The sequence below is a fragment of the Molothrus ater genome, chromosome 18 (genome assembly GCF_012460135.2).
Source record: "Molothrus ater isolate BHLD 08-10-18 breed brown headed cowbird chromosome 18, BPBGC_Mater_1.1, whole genome shotgun sequence".
NCBI lineage: Eukaryota > Metazoa > Chordata > Aves > Passeriformes > Icteridae > Molothrus > Molothrus ater.
The window spans coordinates 4,063,122-4,081,766 of record NC_050495.2 but is presented as its reverse complement, the minus strand read 5'-3'; the positions used below and the strand labels follow the sequence as shown (position 1 = coordinate 4,081,766).

General features: G+C 55.3%; 1 protein-coding gene across 4 annotated transcripts; it reads left to right on the top strand.

Annotated features, from left to right (window-relative positions):
* Positions 1–4,688: 4,688 nt before the first annotated feature.
* On the top strand, positions 4,689–15,212 carry CMKLR1 (chemerin chemokine-like receptor 1). 4 transcript variants are annotated; one of them, XM_036393557.1, is made up of 4 exons: positions 4,689–4,833; positions 7,532–7,641; positions 11,396–11,486; positions 11,918–15,212. In XM_036393557.1, the coding sequence occupies exon 4, from the start codon at positions 11,997–11,999 to the stop codon at positions 13,077–13,079; it is 1,083 nt and encodes a 360-aa protein (XP_036249450.1). In that variant the 5' UTR covers positions 4,689–4,833; positions 7,532–7,641; positions 11,396–11,486; positions 11,918–11,996; the 3' UTR covers positions 13,080–15,212. The 4 variants fall into 4 exon arrangements, with proteins under 4 accessions (XP_036249450.1, XP_036249449.1, XP_036249453.1 ...); XM_036393556.1 differs by lacking the exon at positions 7,532–7,641; XM_036393560.1 differs by lacking the exon at positions 7,532–7,641 and having other exon boundaries at positions 11,915–15,212.
* The last annotated feature ends 3,433 nt before the right edge of the window (positions 15,213–18,645 follow it).

Below are 18,645 nucleotides of genomic sequence, written 5' to 3'. Positions count from 1 at the left end.
CCTCTGGGTAGATCCCTACATTTCTGGATCTATTTAAATAATTCTGAGGTAACAGCTGGGTTTGGGACTGTGCTCCTGTGTGGGAAAGGGTTGTATCCAGCACAGGGCTGAGCTCTGGATATTGGGATCAGTGATCCAGATCCATCTGAGGGAGATGCTGTGGGGAACCCCAATGAGGGCACAGGTACCCCCACATCTCCCTGGCACCGCTGAGTGCTCCCTCATTTCAGAAATAATCCCAGCCTGGCAAAGGCTCAGGAATAAAACATATTTTGCTGTTATTTTAACAAATTCCAGGGCAAATGGAGCCCAGGGAACCTGCACCAAGGCCACCCCCAGCCAAAAAAACCCCGAAAAAGGCATGGATTGCTCAGAGCTGGCAGGAATGCTGAACCTTCCCACAAGGAGCTGCTTCCCAGCCCAGAGCTGGGCTGTCCCTGTGCCCATCCCAGTGATGGGGAGCAGGATGGGGCCATTGGCAAAGCCAACTTCAGAAATACCTGTCCCTGCAAAGCTCTGCTCCATGGAATGGTGAGTTCCCAGATGTTGATTGCAAGGAAAACCGGGTTTATGAATGAAAAAAAAAAAAAAATCATAAATAAAGCAGGTTTCCTTATGGATGTTTGAGAATTTGAAGGAATCTATTGTTATTAAGTCATTGTGATTAGACAAATCCAGTCGGTGCCTTAAAGGATTGGGAGTTTCCTGAGGGGTTTTATCAAGCAGAACCTACTGATTTTTTTTTTGTTTGTTTGGTTTTTTTTTTTTTTGTTTGTTTGTTTTTTCTGGGAGATTTCAGGAATACTCCCCTCTATCCATGTTTGGTGTCCTCACTCAGCACACCAGCAGCAGGAACAGCACATCCACAGGATTTTAGGATGATGCTGAAGGAGTTCAGGGTGAAAGATGAGCCTGAATTCAGCTCCAGCAGTTCCCAGCACAAGGAATTGAAACCTGTCAGCATCTCCCATTTTCCAGTGGGATGTACAGCATCCAAACCTGCAGCCCTGTAGGCATTTTAATGGAATTTCTTATTTTTAATTGATTTTTTAAAATGGAATTTCTTATTCCAAGGCCAGGCTGGATGGAGCTTGGAGCAACCTGGTCTGTGGAAGGTGTCCCTGTCCATGGCAGGTAATGGAATGGGATGGGTTTAAGGTTTTTCCAAACCCAACCACTTTGGGATTTGATGCCACCTCTGCTCACAAACCCCTGGGCAGGTGACATCCTGTCTGTCACCTGCTGAGGGGCTCCAAGGCAACAATGAAGTGCCCATGCCTGGCAATTCCTCATCCCTGCTCCAGGAGCTGTCAGCGGCCTCTGACAGCTCCAGCAGGAATTGGAAATCATGGACAAATCTCCTGATGTGGCACTTCCATCACTCCTGGGGAGCAGGATGGGGATGGGAGCAGGTGGGTGATGCCACAGATGGGGGAATCCATGGAACAGGGCCCAGCTGTGCCCTGGGAATGTTCCCATCAATCCTCCTCTGCCAAGGGTGGGGTTTGGGAGCTGAGAGCTGGGAATTCTCCCCTGGCCCGTGGGTGTGCATCACTCAGCCCCAGCTCCTGGCACAGCTCTCAGGGAAGTGGAAAAATGGGAATGATGCAAGACTGGAGGTAAAGAGAGGCTCTGTGAGGGTGTGTGGGGTCTGAACTCGGTGGAGATCCCTGACCTGCCCAGCCCAGGGGTGGGATGCAGGGGGATATGGAGCCAGCCTTAGGAGCACAGATCCAGCTCCTGGCACAGCTCTGAGGGAAGTGGAAAAATGGGGGAAATTGTGCAAGATTGGAGTTAAAGAGAGGCTCTGTGAGGGTGTGTGGGGGCTGAGCCAGGTGGAGATCCCTGCCCTGCCCATCCCAGGGGTGGGATGCAGCAGGATAAGGTGCCAGCCTTAGGAGCACAGCGGGGTTTGGCCACCCTGTCCCTGCCCCGCTGTGTTTCTGGGGCTATTTATAAACTCGAGTTGCACAAGGTTGGGACTGGGTGTTTTTTTTTTTTTTCCGTGGTTGTATCAAATCAGCGAAAAAAAGGGAACGGGAGCCGTCTCCTGAACATCCTGTCTGTGGCTGCTTTATTTGTGCAGGGAGTTTGTGCTCGGATCGGGAGGCGGTGACGGGATCCGGAGCTCGGGACCGCAGCGGGTGCGGAGACAGGGATGAGCTCCCTGGGGAAAGGCAGGGCACAGTTACCCCTGGGCACAAACCCAGCTCTAAAGCCCGGGGTTTGGAGCTGGGATATGCAGTGGGAGCCTCCTGTCTCGTCCTCGTAGCTGAGCTCAGCTCCTTTTCCAGCCATTCCCATTTATCCCCACGGCTCTGCCCGGGGCGAGGGAAAGTGCTGCTGGATGCCTGAGAAAGCTCCCCCGGAGAGGGAAAACTTCCAAACTTCCTCCAATTTCTTCCCCATTGACTGCCACATCTGTTTCGGGATGAGTCAGGCGGGTTCCCAGCGCCTATGTGGGAGGGAAGAAGGGCGAGAACCGGAGGGGTCGGATCGGACCTGCCGGGCTCCGGCCGCGCGTCCCGGCCCCATCCGCTCATCCCGGCCCCACCCATGCCTCCCATCCGCGCATCCCGGTTCCATCCGCGCATCCCGGCCCCACCCATGCATCCCATCCGCGCATCCCGGCCCCACCCATGCATCCCATCCGCGCATCCCGGCTCGATCCGCACATCCCGACCCCATCCGCTCATCCTGGCTCTTCAGGGAGCTGCTCCAGGGCGTTTAATGAGCCCAAATCAATTTAGAGCTTTAATTGCTTTGCTCGGTGTGGGTGGCACTCGGCGCTTGCCAAGGACATGACAACTGCCAAAGGCTGCGCCTGGAATTGCCGTTCCCGACGGCTGCTCCTGCCCGGATCCTGCTCCATCCCCAGCCCTGGGAACGGGGATTTGTCCTTCCGCGGGCGCTGCTGCCGGCAGGGCTTTGCTGAGCCCCGCAGGGAAACCCCAACCCACAAAGGCTCGGGATGGGAAATCACACCCCGAGTCAGCGTGTTTTCCTTTCATCTTGCTAAACACAGGGATGAGACCAGGATCCTGCATCCTGCCTGGATGTGGGGAAGTGGCAGGTGCCTGGGAAAGGAGGCAGTGCCAAGGGATGGGGGTTGGTTCCATGGGGCTGCAGAGCTCAGCCTTGCTGGGAACACTGGGATTGTGCTCTTGGCTCCAGACCCCTTGGGTCTGCCAGGATTTCAGTCATTGCTCGGTGTCCTGAGCTCAGCCCTTGGCAAGGCCACGTGCAGGAGCATCTATGGCCGAGCATTCCCAGCCCCAGCAGGCCCTGGGGTGGTTTTGGGAAGCCCAAAGATCCCCCCCAGGTCCCAGCTGGTGCCACCAGGAGCTGCCTGGGCTGAGCATCTCTTGGTGGCACCGCTGGACTCCAGGCACACAAGAGGAAATGCCATCAGTTTGTGGTTGTTTTTGTCCCTTGCTGGCTGGATTCAGGATGTTTTTTGCTCTGTCTTTACAGCTGGGGGTAATTAATTAGCCTTAATTAGTATCCTGTGGTAGACAAACCTCCCTTCTGCTGGGGAATGGCTGGTGACAAACTCAGGGCAGTGTTGCTTGTGCTGGGATGTCCCAGTGGGGCAAATCCTGCTCCTTTTCCAGGTTGCAGGAGGCTGAGGGAGCATCCCTGCCAAATTTTGTTGTGTTTCTTTGTGCTGCCTTTGCTCCCAGCCCCTGCACTGGCTCTTATCCCACTGGGATGGATGCTGGGACTGGGATGGATGTTGGGATTGGGACTGGGATGGATTCTGGGACTGGGATGGATGCTGGGACTGGGATGGATGCTGGGACTGGGACTGGGATGGCTGCTAGGACTGGGATGGATTCTGGGACTGGGATGGCTGCTGGGACTGGGATGGCTGCTGGGACTGGGATGCCTGAGGCTTGGGAGCGCGGGATCTGCGTGGGGAGGGAAGGAATTTTCCCAGTGCCACATCAAGCCTGGGGTTATCCAAACCTCCTGCTCTGTGTGGGTGGGGGCTGTGCTGCTCAGTGCTCCCAATCTGGGGGTCTGCCCCAAAAACCTCTTATTTATCCCCCTGAGCCCCATCCCTGCATCCGGCCTTTCCCATCCCTCCCACCCAGGAGACCCTGGAGCCTCTCCCAGCCCCTCTGTGGCCCCCAAAGAACTTTTCTTGCAGGTGTCAGAGGGGCTGGGGGGTGACAGAGCTGCCACCACAGAGCCTCAGCGGGCTGGGGGGGCTGCCTGGAGGCAGCTGCAGCATCCTGGTGGTAATGAAATCCATCGGGAAAAGCAGCCCCTGAGCAGCAGGAGCGGCGTTTGGGAGCCAGATTTTGCCTGAAGGGGAAGTGACTCAACGTCTTGGAAGGAGTTGGGGGCGGTGGGGGGAGCAGAGGACAGCGGCTGACCCAGGGTGGGGACAGCACAGCCGGGGGGGGCTGGCAGCCACCTGCCTCCCGTTGTGCTCCCGGCTGGAGCAGCATCCCCGCGGGGCGCCCTGGGCTCCGTTATCCCTCCGTGGACGGCCCGGGGGGCGGCACAGGAAAGGAGGCCCCTCGGGAAGCAGCTTTGTTGCTTCCTCACGCTGGGTTGTGATCCAGGCCAGCGTTCCCAGCTCCCGCCGTCACACCCTCTCCCAGCTGTTGCCTCGCCGAGCATCGCGGGCGCTGCCAAGAAAACCTTTGGTGATGGATGCAACTCCCTCCCCTCTCCCTTAAAACCGGCGGGGAGCGGCACCGTGCCTGTGTCTGTCCCGGCACGCCGGGATCCGCCTGGGAATGGGATCCCGCTGGCACCCAGGGCGCCCCCAGCTCGTTCTGCCCGGCGCGGAGCAGCGGGACAGCGTTGGCACCGCACGAGGTATCGGGAAATGTCACTCGGTGGGGACACCGGGGGCGCAGAAGGGACGGGATGTGGTGGCAGAGCGATGGGGCAGATCCGTCCTGTGCCGGGTCCCTGTTTCTCATGGTTTTTATAATTTTGGGCTGCATTTCCCACTGTCCTGAGGCAGCTCCTCTGCACCTGGCGACCCGCCGCAGGTGCCTCAAGTGTGGAATATCCCGGAGCTGCCACCCCATCCCGGGGGTCCTGGGATTAAAGGGACACCGGGGAGCCGGTGACGAGTCCCCAGCCTGGTTCCACAGTGGGGTTGGCACAGTGAACCCTGCCCGGTTCACGCTTCTGGGGCTTCTCCTTTCCCCGTAGCAGCCCCACGAACCGGCACATCAGCATTTTTTCAGCCCTGATTCAGCTCGGGGATGTTGCGACACAGAGTTGTGCAAAGCTGGCAGTGCCTCCGATTCCTCTTTTTGGGCTCTCACGGGAGCTGCTCCGCGTGGGACGGGGTCAATGTCCCCACGCCACGGGACCTGGGGGCCTCGAGCTCCCTCCCACCTGCCACCACTCCCTGCTGGCATCACCTCCTGTCCCCTGCTCACACGTGGGTGCTGCTTTCCCAGCTCTGAGGGAGCCGGGATTTGTCCCCTGGAAAACTGGTGGATCTTGGTGACACGGAGCAGGTGGGGGCTCTGCTGGAAGAGCCAGCACGGTGCAGCTTTTGCTCCAGGTGTTTTTTATCTCACTCTGGATGAGCTGTCCCGGCTCAGAGCAGGGATTTGTGTCCAGGGCTCGGCTGGTTCTGAGCTGCACCGTGGATGCCTCTGGCAATTTCCAGCTCCTGGCAGGCACAGGGTTGAGGTCAGGATGGTTGGGGACAGCCCTTGGCTGGTGGCCCTCTCTTTGGGGGTACAAACCATTCCAGGCTGATTTCCTCACCGGGAATGCACCGTGGGATGGGCAGGACCTGATGAGCAGCTTCTCTTCTTCCCTGCACCCCAGGAATGGCTTTGGGTCCCCCCTCTCCTGTGTGTGTGAGGCCAGGAGCCTCCCAGGAGCAGGGCATGGATTTGGGGTGCCTGGGGAGCAGGAATGAGGGGCAGCCAGGGTGGAGGAGCCCGAGGGGACCCTCTGAGGGTACCCAAACCCTTCCCAAAGGCTCCCAGGAGATTCCCAAGCCACTGTGGGCAGCCGTGGTGGACGGGACGTGTCACTGCTGCCACATCCCCTTCTGTGTCCAGCCAAACTCTGCAAGCCCAACATCCTCCCCCAGAGCTTCCCCCTTCCCCCTGCAGCTCTGCTGAGGCCAGCAGCTGGTTTATTTTCCTCATCCTCCCATCCCATGTGCTTCTCCTCGGGATGAGAAGGCTCGGCAATATCCGTGTCAGCTCCAGCTGGATGCCAAAGCCACGAGCCCAGGGTGGTTCCCATGCCAGCCCTAACGGGGCCGTAGGAGAAGCAGAGGTGTCTGATCCAACCTCTAAATGCTGAAAATTCCTTGGGGATTTATCCAGCTCAGGTAAACACCTCTGGGTTTATATATATTTGTTAATTTGTATTTTTTATAGGGATTTGGGAGGAAGGGTTTGCTGGAGATTTGCAACCAGTTGAGGTTTTTTGCTGCCCTGTTGTTATACAGTGGGTTTGGGATCCCCACTGTCCTTCACCCCAAACCCCCTAATTTTCCCTAAAATCCCAACCTATTTTGGAAGCTGGGCTTTGCAGCCTGCAGGATGGGAAAAAGCACAGAAGGGAGAGGAGCTGGCAGTGCATTTGGGGGGGTTGATGCCCTGACAGTGTGGCAGTGTCCCCTGGCTGGGGACAGGGAGAACAGGGTGGCTTTTCTTCGCTGTGCTGATCAGCATTCAGCTGGGGACACAGAGCACAGCTGGGAGGATGCTCCCATGGATCCAGGGTGACTTCCTCACTCGAGGGGGGGCTAAGCCTGCTGTCCCCAGCCATGTCACGTCCCCTGAGGGGTCACGTCCCTCCTGCAGCCCTATTTCTGTTTTCTCGGGTTTCTTTCCCTTTGTATGTCCCGAATCCAGAGCGATGTCCCCAAGGTTTTGTCCCCTGACAAGGCCCAAGCCATGGTTAGGGACAGCATCGCTGCTCTGCTGGGATGTAGCAGGGAGGATGCTCTGAGAAAGGGAGGTTTTATTGTCTTTTTATTGCCTGAGAAGCGCCAGGAGAAAACCTTGGATTATTAGAGGAGAGCAGAGGAGATGAAAGAACTTTCATTATCTTTGAAGCCAAGTCATTTTAGGCAGCTCAGAAGTACAAACTGCCCTGTTTCAAGGAAATCTTTGCCTGTGTAGGTGCAAACGCCCAAAATTTTCCCCTTTAATCCTCAAACCTTCCCAAGAACAGAAGGGATGGAGCAAAAGGCCGGGATTTTACCAACGGGGTGGCTCTTTCAACACTTGGTGCCAGAGAAGGCCGGGTTCCTCTGCCAGAGTTTCACCCTGGGAGGGGCCTTCCCTGACCCAAATTTTGAGGTTAAACCCCTTTTTCTGGCAGGATTGGGGTGCTTTCCCCATGGGGGTGACCCCACACTGTGGCCAGAAGGATCTGTGGGATCCATCCCATCCTATCCTGCTCAGCCTGGCTGGCTGTGCCCAGATAAACACTGACTCATGTTTTTCTGTCCCACCCTGGGCACAGCAGCTTTTTTAAGGCTGCCTTTTCCAGCTATTCCCTTTTTCCTGTGCCGTTCACACAGGCGTGGTGCAGCCTCAGGGATGAAGGATCAGGCTGGGGATGCCCGAGGCTGCTGGATAGGGGGGTCCCAGATCCAGGATGGAGAACTGGGATGTGTCTGAGTGGATGCAGGTAGGGATTAAGCTTCCCACTGCCCTCTGTGCCTCAGTTTCTCCCTTAACTGTGCTTCCTCCCTTTGCTCTGGGGGTCTCCAGGTGTTGGGGGAGGTTTGGGAGAATTTCCAGCCTGAATCCTCGCTGTCAGGAGCTCATTCTCAGCCTGCTGCTGCTGCTCCCATGGCACCCCACGTCCCTGTGCCCTTCCCAGCCTGCTGGAGTGGGACACAGGGGTCAGGGGTGGTGGCAGGGCTGGAATCACAGCCAGGAGCAGCTTTTGGGCAGGCTGGAGCTCAGGGTTTGGAGGTTTGAGCTCCCTTTTGATGGGGTGGTGGTCGATTTACACCCAGGAATGGGGGCTTCATCCCGGGCGTCCCAGTGGGGAGTGGGATGCTGGGCAGCCTCATCCCTGTGGCATCTGTTGCCATGGCAATCACCTGCTAAAATAAAGGGGGATTGGAGCTGGGTACCCAGAGCTGCTTTGCCATTTGGTGCCTTGCTCCCTGAGATTCCTGGGAGCTGGATCCCTGCGGGGATGTCCCTCCTGTGTAACCCCGGGCTGGAAGTACGTGGGGATTGATGGGGTGGCCTCAGGTGCCAGCTTGGAACGGGGTTTCCATCCACTTTCCCTGGGGCATGGGATGCCATGGAATTCTCAGGGATGCTGGGATCCAGCCCTCAGAGCTGATCCCACGGAACCGGGACCAGCACCTGCCACATGTCCCCAGGGACATCCCTGCCCTCCAGGGACATCCAGGACTGTGGCAGGGCTCGGCGGGGGCTGGCCCCAGCAGCTCCAGAGGGACGTGAAGGTCCCATTTGACCCCCAGCCCTTCCCAGAGCTGAGCTCCGAACATCTGCCGGCAATTCCCCTCTCCCGGGGGCTGTGCCGGAGCTGCCCGCGCCTCCCACGCCCGGAGGAAGCGGGTTTGGGGTTTGGGGTGCGCTGGGACCTCGGAAACCTCGGTGGGAAGAGGAGAGGGAAGTGCTCCAAGGAAGAAGAGGCAGAGCAGCTGCCGGGGAGGAGGCGGCAGCAGGGCGGGCACGGACCCGGCTGATCCCGGGGGATTTGGTTGTCCCGTGATGGGGACGAGAATTTTTTAGGGGGGACAAACGCCGACCCGAGGGCTCCCCCAGTTTCCCCAGTGCTGCAGGGCCAGCCCTGGCAGGTCCCAGCCCGGATTCATTTCATGATATACATCAAAGCGTGATGCACTTTGACAGCTCAGGCAGGATCTGATGTACTCCAAAGCTGCTCTGCTGGTTTGATTTAATTTAATTTGATTTGATTTGATTAGGTTCTATCAGTTCTCCTCAACCTGCCCCACTAAAAGCCTGGCCCGGCGGGCAGGAGGCGGTGCTGGCAGCCTGCCCATCCCTATGAATTCCTGGAGCGGGGCTCTGGCACCGCCCTGCCCGCTGGGATGCGCTGGGATCCGCTGCCCGAGCATCCCCTGCCCTCCCCGTGTCCGATCCCGCCGCCTTTCCCCGCTCACATCCGTGCCCCGCCCGTCTGCCTCGGCCAGGGCAGAGTTTTTTCGCCCAGAAAAGCTGGATTTGAACATTTTCTGCCGTTCTCTCGGTTTCCTGTTGCCTTCCCAAGAACAACATCCCTGACCTCATCCTCCCCCGGTATGTGCCGGGATGCTGCCGGTGCTCGAGCCGCCCGTCGGGAATCCCACCCGGCCTTCCCTGGGTACCAAGACAAACACAGCTGCGGGAATGACGGAGAAAAGGCTATTTTGGGTAAATCCTCTGCTCCTTTTTGTTGAGGTAGGAGGACAAAGATTAATAGATTGAAGGGAGAACAGTGGTTTTGGCTTGAGCAGGGAATTTGCAGCCCGGAGAGGAGCGATGAAACACTCTTAGTATTATGTGGCTTTTTTTTTTTTTTTTTTTTCGTTTTTCCTCCCAGACTTTGGAGTTGTTTTTTTTTTTTGCTGTGAGAAATGAGGAGGTTTCATGCAGCTGCCCCTGATATTCTCCATTTTTGGGAGAATTTTGGAGAGGCAGATGGGAGTTTGCTGGGTGATTTTCCCGCAGGTCTGGGCTCCTGGTGCCCATCTGGAATGTTCATGATGGGATTGGCCTGCTGCTCTGTGGAGTTTGGGATTGCTCCCCTGGAAACAAACCCATCCTCTGCCAAATCCCACAGGGAAGCAGAGTCCTGGTGTTCCCATTGCTCTCTGCCATCCTCACCCCAGCTCTCTGGGAACAGAAACCAATCCCTGCCCAACCTGGCAGGGCAAAATTAACAGAGAATTCAGATAAATAATCCAATAAAATGAGCTTTGGAATGAGCTGAAAGTCATCAGGCCCAGCAGTTAAAAATAATACTAAAGGGAGGATTTTACATTAAAAACATGGAAGTGGACACAGTGGGAGGAGGAGTGGGAATTTCTCCTGTCCCTCTGGAGCAGGGGCTGAATGTGGGGTAAGAGTGAGGGGTGGGAGTGTCTCACTTGCCCTGTGGATGACACCACAGTGGAAAAGGTGAAAAGGTGGCTGTGGAGCAAGTCCAGGGAGCTTTGGGGTTCTCTGGATGGTGGGAGGTGGGGATGGGATTGGGATATGATGCAATGGGGTGTGGTGCAATGGGAGGCAGTGAAGTGGGATGGGATATGAGGCAATGGGGTGGGGTAGGATGGATATGGGGTTCTGGTCTCCCCCACCTTTCTGGAGCTCTGCCTTTGGGAAGGGGATGACCTGAAACCCCTGTTCCGTAAAGCAATGCCTCGTTAATCACCATTAACATCTCTGGGAGAGTCAGTTCTGCTGATTCTGTTCCTTCCACCGGATCATTGACTTCAATTCATCTCTGTGGCCATCGAGCTTTTCCTGGGACGAGGCCTCTCCCCAGCTCCAGCTCATTCCCAAACTTTGCACTCGACCCTCGTTTGTTCTGGCTGCTTATCGTGCCCAGGAGCTCGGCCAGGGGGAGGTGACAGGGTGGGATTTCACCCCTGGCTGGGGACTCTGCAGCAGCAATGGCAGGAAGGAACAGCAGGAAAAGCCCAGGGAGAAACAATAGCTCCCAGCACAAACACCATGGGAATTTCAAAGCCAGGCTGGCGGGAGGGTGAGGCTCAGGGACCTTTGGGGTGAAATTCCTCGGGAACAGGGAGGGTCCTTGGACGTCCCCACGTCCCTCCTGTGAGGACATTTCCTGGTGGGATGCTCTGTGCTTCTTGTCAGCATTTGGGGATTTTGGTTTTAACCCCCCTGACTCGGGTAGGGGGTCTTATATCCTGGATTCTCATAGGGGAGAGGTTGAACCCCCTCAATCCAGGCTCTGGAGCATGGAGTCTGATACTGGCAGGTGATGCTGCTGGTTTACCACAATTAACATATTTAAACATACAGGGCATCAACTGAATCGGGAAAACAACCCTGTGGGATTGCAGGGTACAAAATAGATCGTGCAGACAATGTGCACCTTATTTATACCTTGAATTAATTATTATTTAATTATGAGTAACCTGTGGTTGATTGTTCGGTTCTTTGTGTGCACCTGAGCATGCTGCTCATGTTGGGTGCTTGTACAGAGAGGACAGGATGGGATTTCTGTCCTGGGTTATCCCAAAAGCTGCTGGGGTCATGGCAGGACCCCACCTTCCCCAGACTGGAGGCGAGGAGGGTCCCAGGCCGGCACAGTCCCCAGAGGGAGGCTGCACAGGGTTAATTGTTGCCACACCCTGATTGGGTTTCCTCCCTTAACCCCACATCCGGAGGTGAGTGGCCCTTCTTTGATCCTGGCTTTAATGTTACAGCTCACGCCTTAGGCCGGTGTGGAGGGAGCTGCCGCTGTGCCCTGGGACACTGAAGTGCCACCTGTCCCCCATCCCGACAGAGAGGAGAGAGGTGAGAGGGGGCCTGGTGTCAGTGGGGTGCTTCCCTTTGGGTTTTCAGTCCGATTGAGTACAAAAAAAAAAAAAAAAAAAAAAAAGAGCCATAATATGTTGCAGATTGGAAAGTCAGAGCTGTTGATGAGCTGTTAATGAGCATTATCCCGGTTTTCCCCCTGGAAGTAGGCGGGCAATCAACGTTTTCTGCAGGATGAGGCTGCAGCCACATCCTGGTGGAGCTGAGGGACTGAATCACGTCCTGATGTCTCACGGATGGGGGTGGAAATCAGGGAGGAGCTGTGGGAGCATCTTGTTCGGGACCAGCGGGGTTCTCATGGGATCCCCCATTCCAGTGTTTGTCCCTTTGCTCCCTGTCCCCAGTTCCCACACGTGTTGGGGGCCATTGTCCCTCCCGCTCTCCTCACTCACCAAGTGTTTGCTCAGCAGGGGAAGATCCCTGGCTGCAGATCCCAGCATCCCAACTCCCCAGGATCACACGGACCAGCTGCTGCTGCTCCCACGGACAATGGCCAACCTGTCCGATTACCTGGACGGCCTCAACAATAACTACAGCGACTACCCCGACTACACCTACGAGGACACGGGCAGCGTGTGGGCAGACCCGGCCCACGACCCCAAGGACATCACCAGGATCCTGTCCGTCATCATCTACAGCGTGTCCTGCGTGCTGGGCATCCTGGGCAACGGCCTCGTTATCGCCATCATCACCCTGAAGATGAAGAAGTCGGTGAACGCCGTCTGGTTTCTCAACCTGGCCGTGGCCGACTTCCTCTTCAACATCTTCCTGCCCATCAACATCGCCTACACGGCCATGAGCTACCACTGGATCTTCGGCACGGTCATGTGCAAGCTCAACTCCTTCCTCCTCATCCTCAACATGTACACCAGTGTCCTGCTGCTCACCACCATCAGCTTCGACCGCTACGTGTCCGTGGTGTTCCCGGTGTGGTCGCAGAACCACCGCTCCACCAACCTGGCCTACGGGGTTTGTGTGGTCATCTGGACCCTGGGCATCGTCATGAGCTGCCCCTCGCTCGTCTTCCGGGACACGGCGCAGACCCGGAGCTCCGTGATTTGTTTCAGCAACTTCTCCCTCTCCAGGAATAAATCCTACGCAGGGCTGGCTCTGGCCAGGCACCGCACCGTGAACATCACCAGGTTCCTGGCCGGCTACATCCTCCCCATCACCATCATCACCTTCTGCTACATCGCCATCGTCTTCAACCTGCGCCGCAACCGCCTGGCCAAGTCCAAGAAGCCCTTCAAGATCATTGTCACCATCATTGTCACCTTCTTCCTCTGCTGGAGCCCCTACCACCTGCTGAACCTGCTGGAGACGGTGCCCGACGCGGTGCCCTGGTCTGTGTTTGAGATCTTCATCCCGCTCACCACGGCTCTGGCAGCCTCCAACAGCTGCATGAACCCCGTCCTCTACGTCTTCATGGGCCAGGACTTCAAGAAGTTCAAGGTGACCCTCCTCTCCAGGCTGGTGAACGCCCTCAGCGAGGAGACAGGACACTCCAGCATCGTGCACAGGAGCTTCTCCAAGGTCTCCTCCATGACTGAGAAAGAGACAACAGTTGTGTAAGCTCAGCCTGCAGGAGGGACAGAATCCCCTGGTGCTGGCACTGTGATGGTGACCAGCCCTGGTGTGGTCCAGCATTGTCCAGCACTGTCCTACAGCCATTTTTGACTGGTGTTGCTGCCTGGGGGCTGGCAGGGGATGGAGACCCCCAAAGTATGGAGAAGACACAACCACCCTTGATCTTGTGTGGGATTGCAAAAACCCTTGCGCCAAGCTAAGAAAATATTTTTGGGCATTCCCATCCAAACTGTGCATTGTCTGACCCGGGAAGGGCTTTCCTGGTGTTTCCAGAGGCACCGTGGTGGGGTGCAGGGTATAAGGAAGGCATCTCCTGTGCCATGGCCAAACTGGTGACACTACTCTGTCCCATGTCTGTGTGTGGCTCCTCATGGTAAATTCCTGAGGTATTTTGGTACCGGAACAAGATGTTTGTGACTTTTTTTGGGAAGTGTCCTTAGGAGGGGTTGGATTATCCCACCTCAAAGAACTGGGAAGTCTCAAATGCCTTCTAAGTGATCCAGACCCAGGGCCACCTTCCAGTGTGGGGACTGGGCTCACCGACAGGGTCACCAGCATGGAAAACTGGGAGAAGAAAGAGGGAAAGGTCAATTTGAAACGTGTTTTTAACCCTCCTTTTGGCAGGGCACATCCCAGACGGTACATCCTGCAGAAAAGATGGGTGTTTGGGACCAGGAACAGGCCCATGAGCTGGGAATGAGCTTCTGGGGAGGGCCTGCTGTCCCCTCATGCACATCTTGGGACACTCTGGGAATCTCCTGGGGGACTCTGCTGCCACACACCGACCTCTGCAGCGAAGGATGGGCCGAGCCACCACCTCAATCCAGTTTCACACCCAGTTAATTTTGGAGCTCCTTCTCCATTAGAGCTCCTTCAGCACAGCCCTGGTGTCACCCTCATTTATGTGTCACTCCCAGGACAGCAAGGAATCTCTGGAGCTGGAATTAGGCAGCCCCCAGTGGCCCTGGGGATATTTCAGGAGGCCCCTCGGGGGCTTTGTGCAGGTTTTGGCTGTTGAGAATCTGCTCCCAGGTGCCCACAGAGGCCGAAATGTTTATTTATAGCTTTCTTTGGAAATCAGAAAATGGAAAATAAAATGGAGAGACATCCCCCAGGAAAAGGCAGGGAGCTATTTCCAGGCAGCAGATCCTGAAATCCTGTGGCAGGAGAGGGATTTCAGGATTTCAGCATTTCAGGTTTTTAGGATTTCAGGATGCCAGGATTTCAGGATTTCAGGTTTCAGGATTTCAGGTTTTCAGGATGCCAGGATTTCAGATTTCAGGATTTCAGGATATCAGGATTTCAGATGGATTATCCAGCATCCTCTCCGCCCTGGCACTCCTCGCTGCTCCGCCTTGATCTCGTCACCTCCTCCGGGTGATGGGACACTCAGCACCTGGATTGACCCTGTGTCTCCAGGGGTTGGGATGCACCCACTTCCCTGGGGAGAACTGCCAAGCCCAGGGCTACTCCCAGCCCCAATCCACAGAGATTTTTCCCCCAAAATCCATGTTGGATCTATACCCATGGAAGATGCATTGCCTGAGGAGGCAGCAGGGCCTCTCTGGTGGTGGGAGGAGGCTCCTCTTGCTCATTTTCCCCAGTATTTAATTAATATTGCTGGAAGGTTGCCAGGATCCTGTTAGGAGTGGGATAGGACAGATGGGATGAATGGGACAGATGGACACACAGGGACACACAGAACTTGCAGAGGATCTGTTTAGGGAGCAGTGGGAATGGGATGTACCCAGAGCCAGCAGCCTCTGGAGCTTTTTGGGCTCAGGGTTTGGAGGAGGCCTGGATGTGGGAGCAGTGGGATGAAGCCTCAAGGACTGGATGCCATCCCACAGCCCCTCAGGCTGGTGCTGGGATGTTCATAATGGATTCAGGATGCTCCTCACTAATTCTGGTGTCTGTTTTTTCCAAGCCCATCTGTTATTGCTCCAAACAGCTTTCCAAAAAAAAGAAACAAAAAAAAAAAAAAGCAGTGCCTTGGTACTTACCCTGGGGTTAAATCATCCCTGTAATGGCAGCTTGGCAATCCCAAGTATCCCAAACATTTGGGTGCATCTTTGTAGCTGTTTGCTTATTTAATAAAACCTCTGTTTTCCAGACAAATACCTCGATGCGTGGAGTGGGAAGGATCCCAGGGTTTTTCACTGAGCAGTCACTTCCCTGGGTGTACTCCTGAGCCCTGGGGTCCAATTTGGAATTGTGGAAAGAGGGGTGGGGCTTGGGTGGCTGAGGTGGGATCTGAGCCTCTTGGGTGGGCTTTGGGAGATCCCCCATGCATGATCCGAGTGCTCCACCCCAACATCCATCCAGACACCAGTGCTGCTGCTCTGTGCCCTCCTGGTCCTGATTCTCCTCATCCTGACAGGGTCTGGGAAGAAAAGGGAAGAATCCACTGAGTTTTTCCTGCCGGACCCTGTTAGCTTTGAATTAAGCTTCCCAAGGAATATCAGTGATTTCTGTTCCTGTGTCACCCACTGAGACAGGCAGCAAACAGCTCACCCAGGCAGCATTAAAAAACCCACATTTTTATATGTCTATAAAATAGAAGCAGGGAAAAAAAATAACATTCCTCAGAAAACTTCAGCCTCCTCAGCCAGGTTTTTTTTTTTTTTTTCCCATTTTGGCAGAGCGGCAGAGAAATGCAGCTCAGTATTGCCCCAATTCCTCTGATATTCCCAAAATACTGCAGGAGCTGCAGCTCTGGAATCTCCCAGGGTGCTGAGGGTGGATCCTGTCAGCATTCCTCGGGTTTTTTGCAGCGCTGGATATTTTGTTCATGGAGGGGAGGGGGCTGCACTCCCCCAGGGCTTTGGGAAGCTCCAATATATTAAATCAAGGATCCTTGGATGCATCCAGGTGACCCCAATCCCACCCCTGCGCCGCTCAGCTGGAGACATCCTTAGCTGTTAATTAACAAAGTCCTCTTGATTAACGGCAGCAGGAGGTTAATGACCACGGGCAGCTCCAGGGGAACGTGCACGAACTGGAATTAGCATCCAGGGAAAGGGCTGGGGCGGGGGGAGCTGCAGCTCCAGAGCTGATGGTGCCGGGATCTGCTGCACCTTTTGGGGCAGAAACCGGTGAAATTGGGATGTAGCTGGATTCAGCACCACCACCATCCCATGAAATCTGGAATTAGGGCAGTTGTGGGGATTTTAGGATTTTAGGGTCAGTTCAAGGCTTGTGGTAAAGAAGAACAGCAGGTTTTGGAGATGGGGCACAAATCCCCCATCCCAGAGCCCCCATCCCCAGCTTTGGAGCACCAACCCCTGTCCAGGACCTTTATCCCAAACCCTGGGACCCCAACCTCCAGCCCAGGACCCCCACCCACATCCCTGTGATCCTCACCCCCAGCCCACAGCCTTGGGACCCCCAGTCCCCACCTCCCAATTCCCGTTCCCAGCCATCCCCCCTCTCCCTGCCCCGGGTCCCCCCTGTGCTGTGGGGTTCAGCACCCCCAGACCCCAGGGGTGTTGTTGCAGCCCAATGGGAGCTGTGGCGGGAGTGCCCCTCACCCAGCACATCCCAAACCTGTCCTATTCCCTCTGCTGCTTCCCTGGATTTACCCCCCTCCCACCCCAAACCCAAGGCTGGGTCTCATTTTCTGGGAGAAATTACCCTGGAATAAAACGAACCCTGCTCCTGTGGAATGTGTTACCATCCTTAATGACAGCTCTTTTTCACTTGGCTGTCACGGCCCTAAAATAAAGCTGTGCTTTCCCTCTCCCATAAATCACTGCCTTTATTCCGAGTTGGAATGAAATTTAAAATTAAGGGGTAAAAAAATGGACCAAACATATTCCCCTCTCCCTTTGCTGGGAGCCAGGCAGGTTGGAGCCAGGTTTAAATTACCCCTGCTGTGTTCAGGCACGTTGTCAGCTGTAAATTTTAGGGGAAATAGGCAAGCTGATACATAAACCTGTTGGTTTTGTCAGGGATGGAGATGGCTGCTCTCAGATTTATGGCCCATCTCCCCATTCTGGGGTTTTTATGGAAGTTCTGCTGCTGAGGGGTGTGGGGGGGGGGGTTTCCCTTTTTTTTTTTTTTTTTTTTAACACAGCTTCATGGGATTTAATTTGGGAAGAGGGGGAATTCCTTCTCTCTGAGCCCCCCAGCACTGTTTGCATCATACTGGGGGATTCCTGGATTCGGGGGATTCAGGAATTCCTGGATTCAGGAAGATCCAAAGGAGCATCCACTCCCTTTGCCAGAAAGGGATCCCAGACCCACACTCGCCATCCCCTCCATCATCGCAGCGTCCAGGGAGCACAAACCCCACCCGGAATCGGGGGAAATGCGGGAGTTTTTGGTGCAGACGCCGTTGCCACGGCAACAGCTGAGAAACCCTTGCAGCCCTGGAGGGAGTAACGCTGCAGCAGGACCGGGAGGCAGGGAAACGCTCCCGGGGATGCGAGATTGCCAACAATAGATGATTTTTCCTGCAGGAATCCAGGGGTCACGGTCCCCTGAGCCCCACAGCAGGGCAGGGCGGGCTGTGCCCACCCAGGGATGCTCAGGCTGAGTCAAGAGGAAAGATTCCAGCTTCTCAAACCCTCATGGAAAGGCTGAGCGCTGCCTCCCCCGGGCAGCCGGGCGGGCTCTTAAATGTCAGGAGCTTTTCCCAGGAAAATGATGCGGGAGGGGTGGTTGGCTCCTTTTCCCAGGGGGAATAGGAATTTTATCCTCAAGTGCCAGTTCCACGCGGTTAAAATACAGCCCAGCGTTTAATAAATAAATAAAAACCCAGAGTATGAAGCTCCGGGAGAGGGAAGCTGCTCCTGCATCAGTGGGATGAGGGGAAGGGGGAGTCCCAGAATCCAGAGGTGCAGCCAGATGTGCAGCACGCCCTGACGTGGTCATAATATCTTCCAACTGCTCCATTTCGGTGCAATTTAAATGTGTGGGGGAAAAAAAAAAAAGGCAAAAAAAAGAAACAAAAAAGGAAAAAAGCAATTGTGGCGCAATAAAAGCAGGGAAAACAAAAGAGAAGATGTAAATTGGTGCTGCTGGAGGCTGGGGAGATTCCCAGGGGTGTTTTTTTGTGGGGTTTGTGGAGGTGCAGATGTGGGGTCCCCTCCCCTCCGTCCTCCCGAGCTGCAGCCCAGGCTCTGAGCGCCGCACGCGAGGTCATCCCTTAATTGTTTTATCTGGGCGATTAATTGGCTTTGAGGGGTTAATTACTTCCGAGGGGAGGGAGGCAGCGCTGCCCCTTCAGCGGCCGGGGCCTGTCAGAACAAATCAAGGCCGAGGCCGAGGCTTCATCCCTGCTAAAAAAAAAAAAAAAAAATAGGAATTTCATCAACTCCAGATTAGAAATAAAGGATAAATTGCACCCAGCTCTCACTCTGGTGCCGAGGAAGGTCAGGAATGAATCCTGCAGTGACTCTCCCCCTTCCTAGCACACATCCCATCAAATCTGTCTGTGAGGACACTCTCCAGGTACAGAAGCTCCCAAAAAGGAGCAGCTTTGGTTGTGTTGTCAGCGCAGAAATGACATTAATGGGATTTAAACACCTGTTAATGGGTTTAAATACAG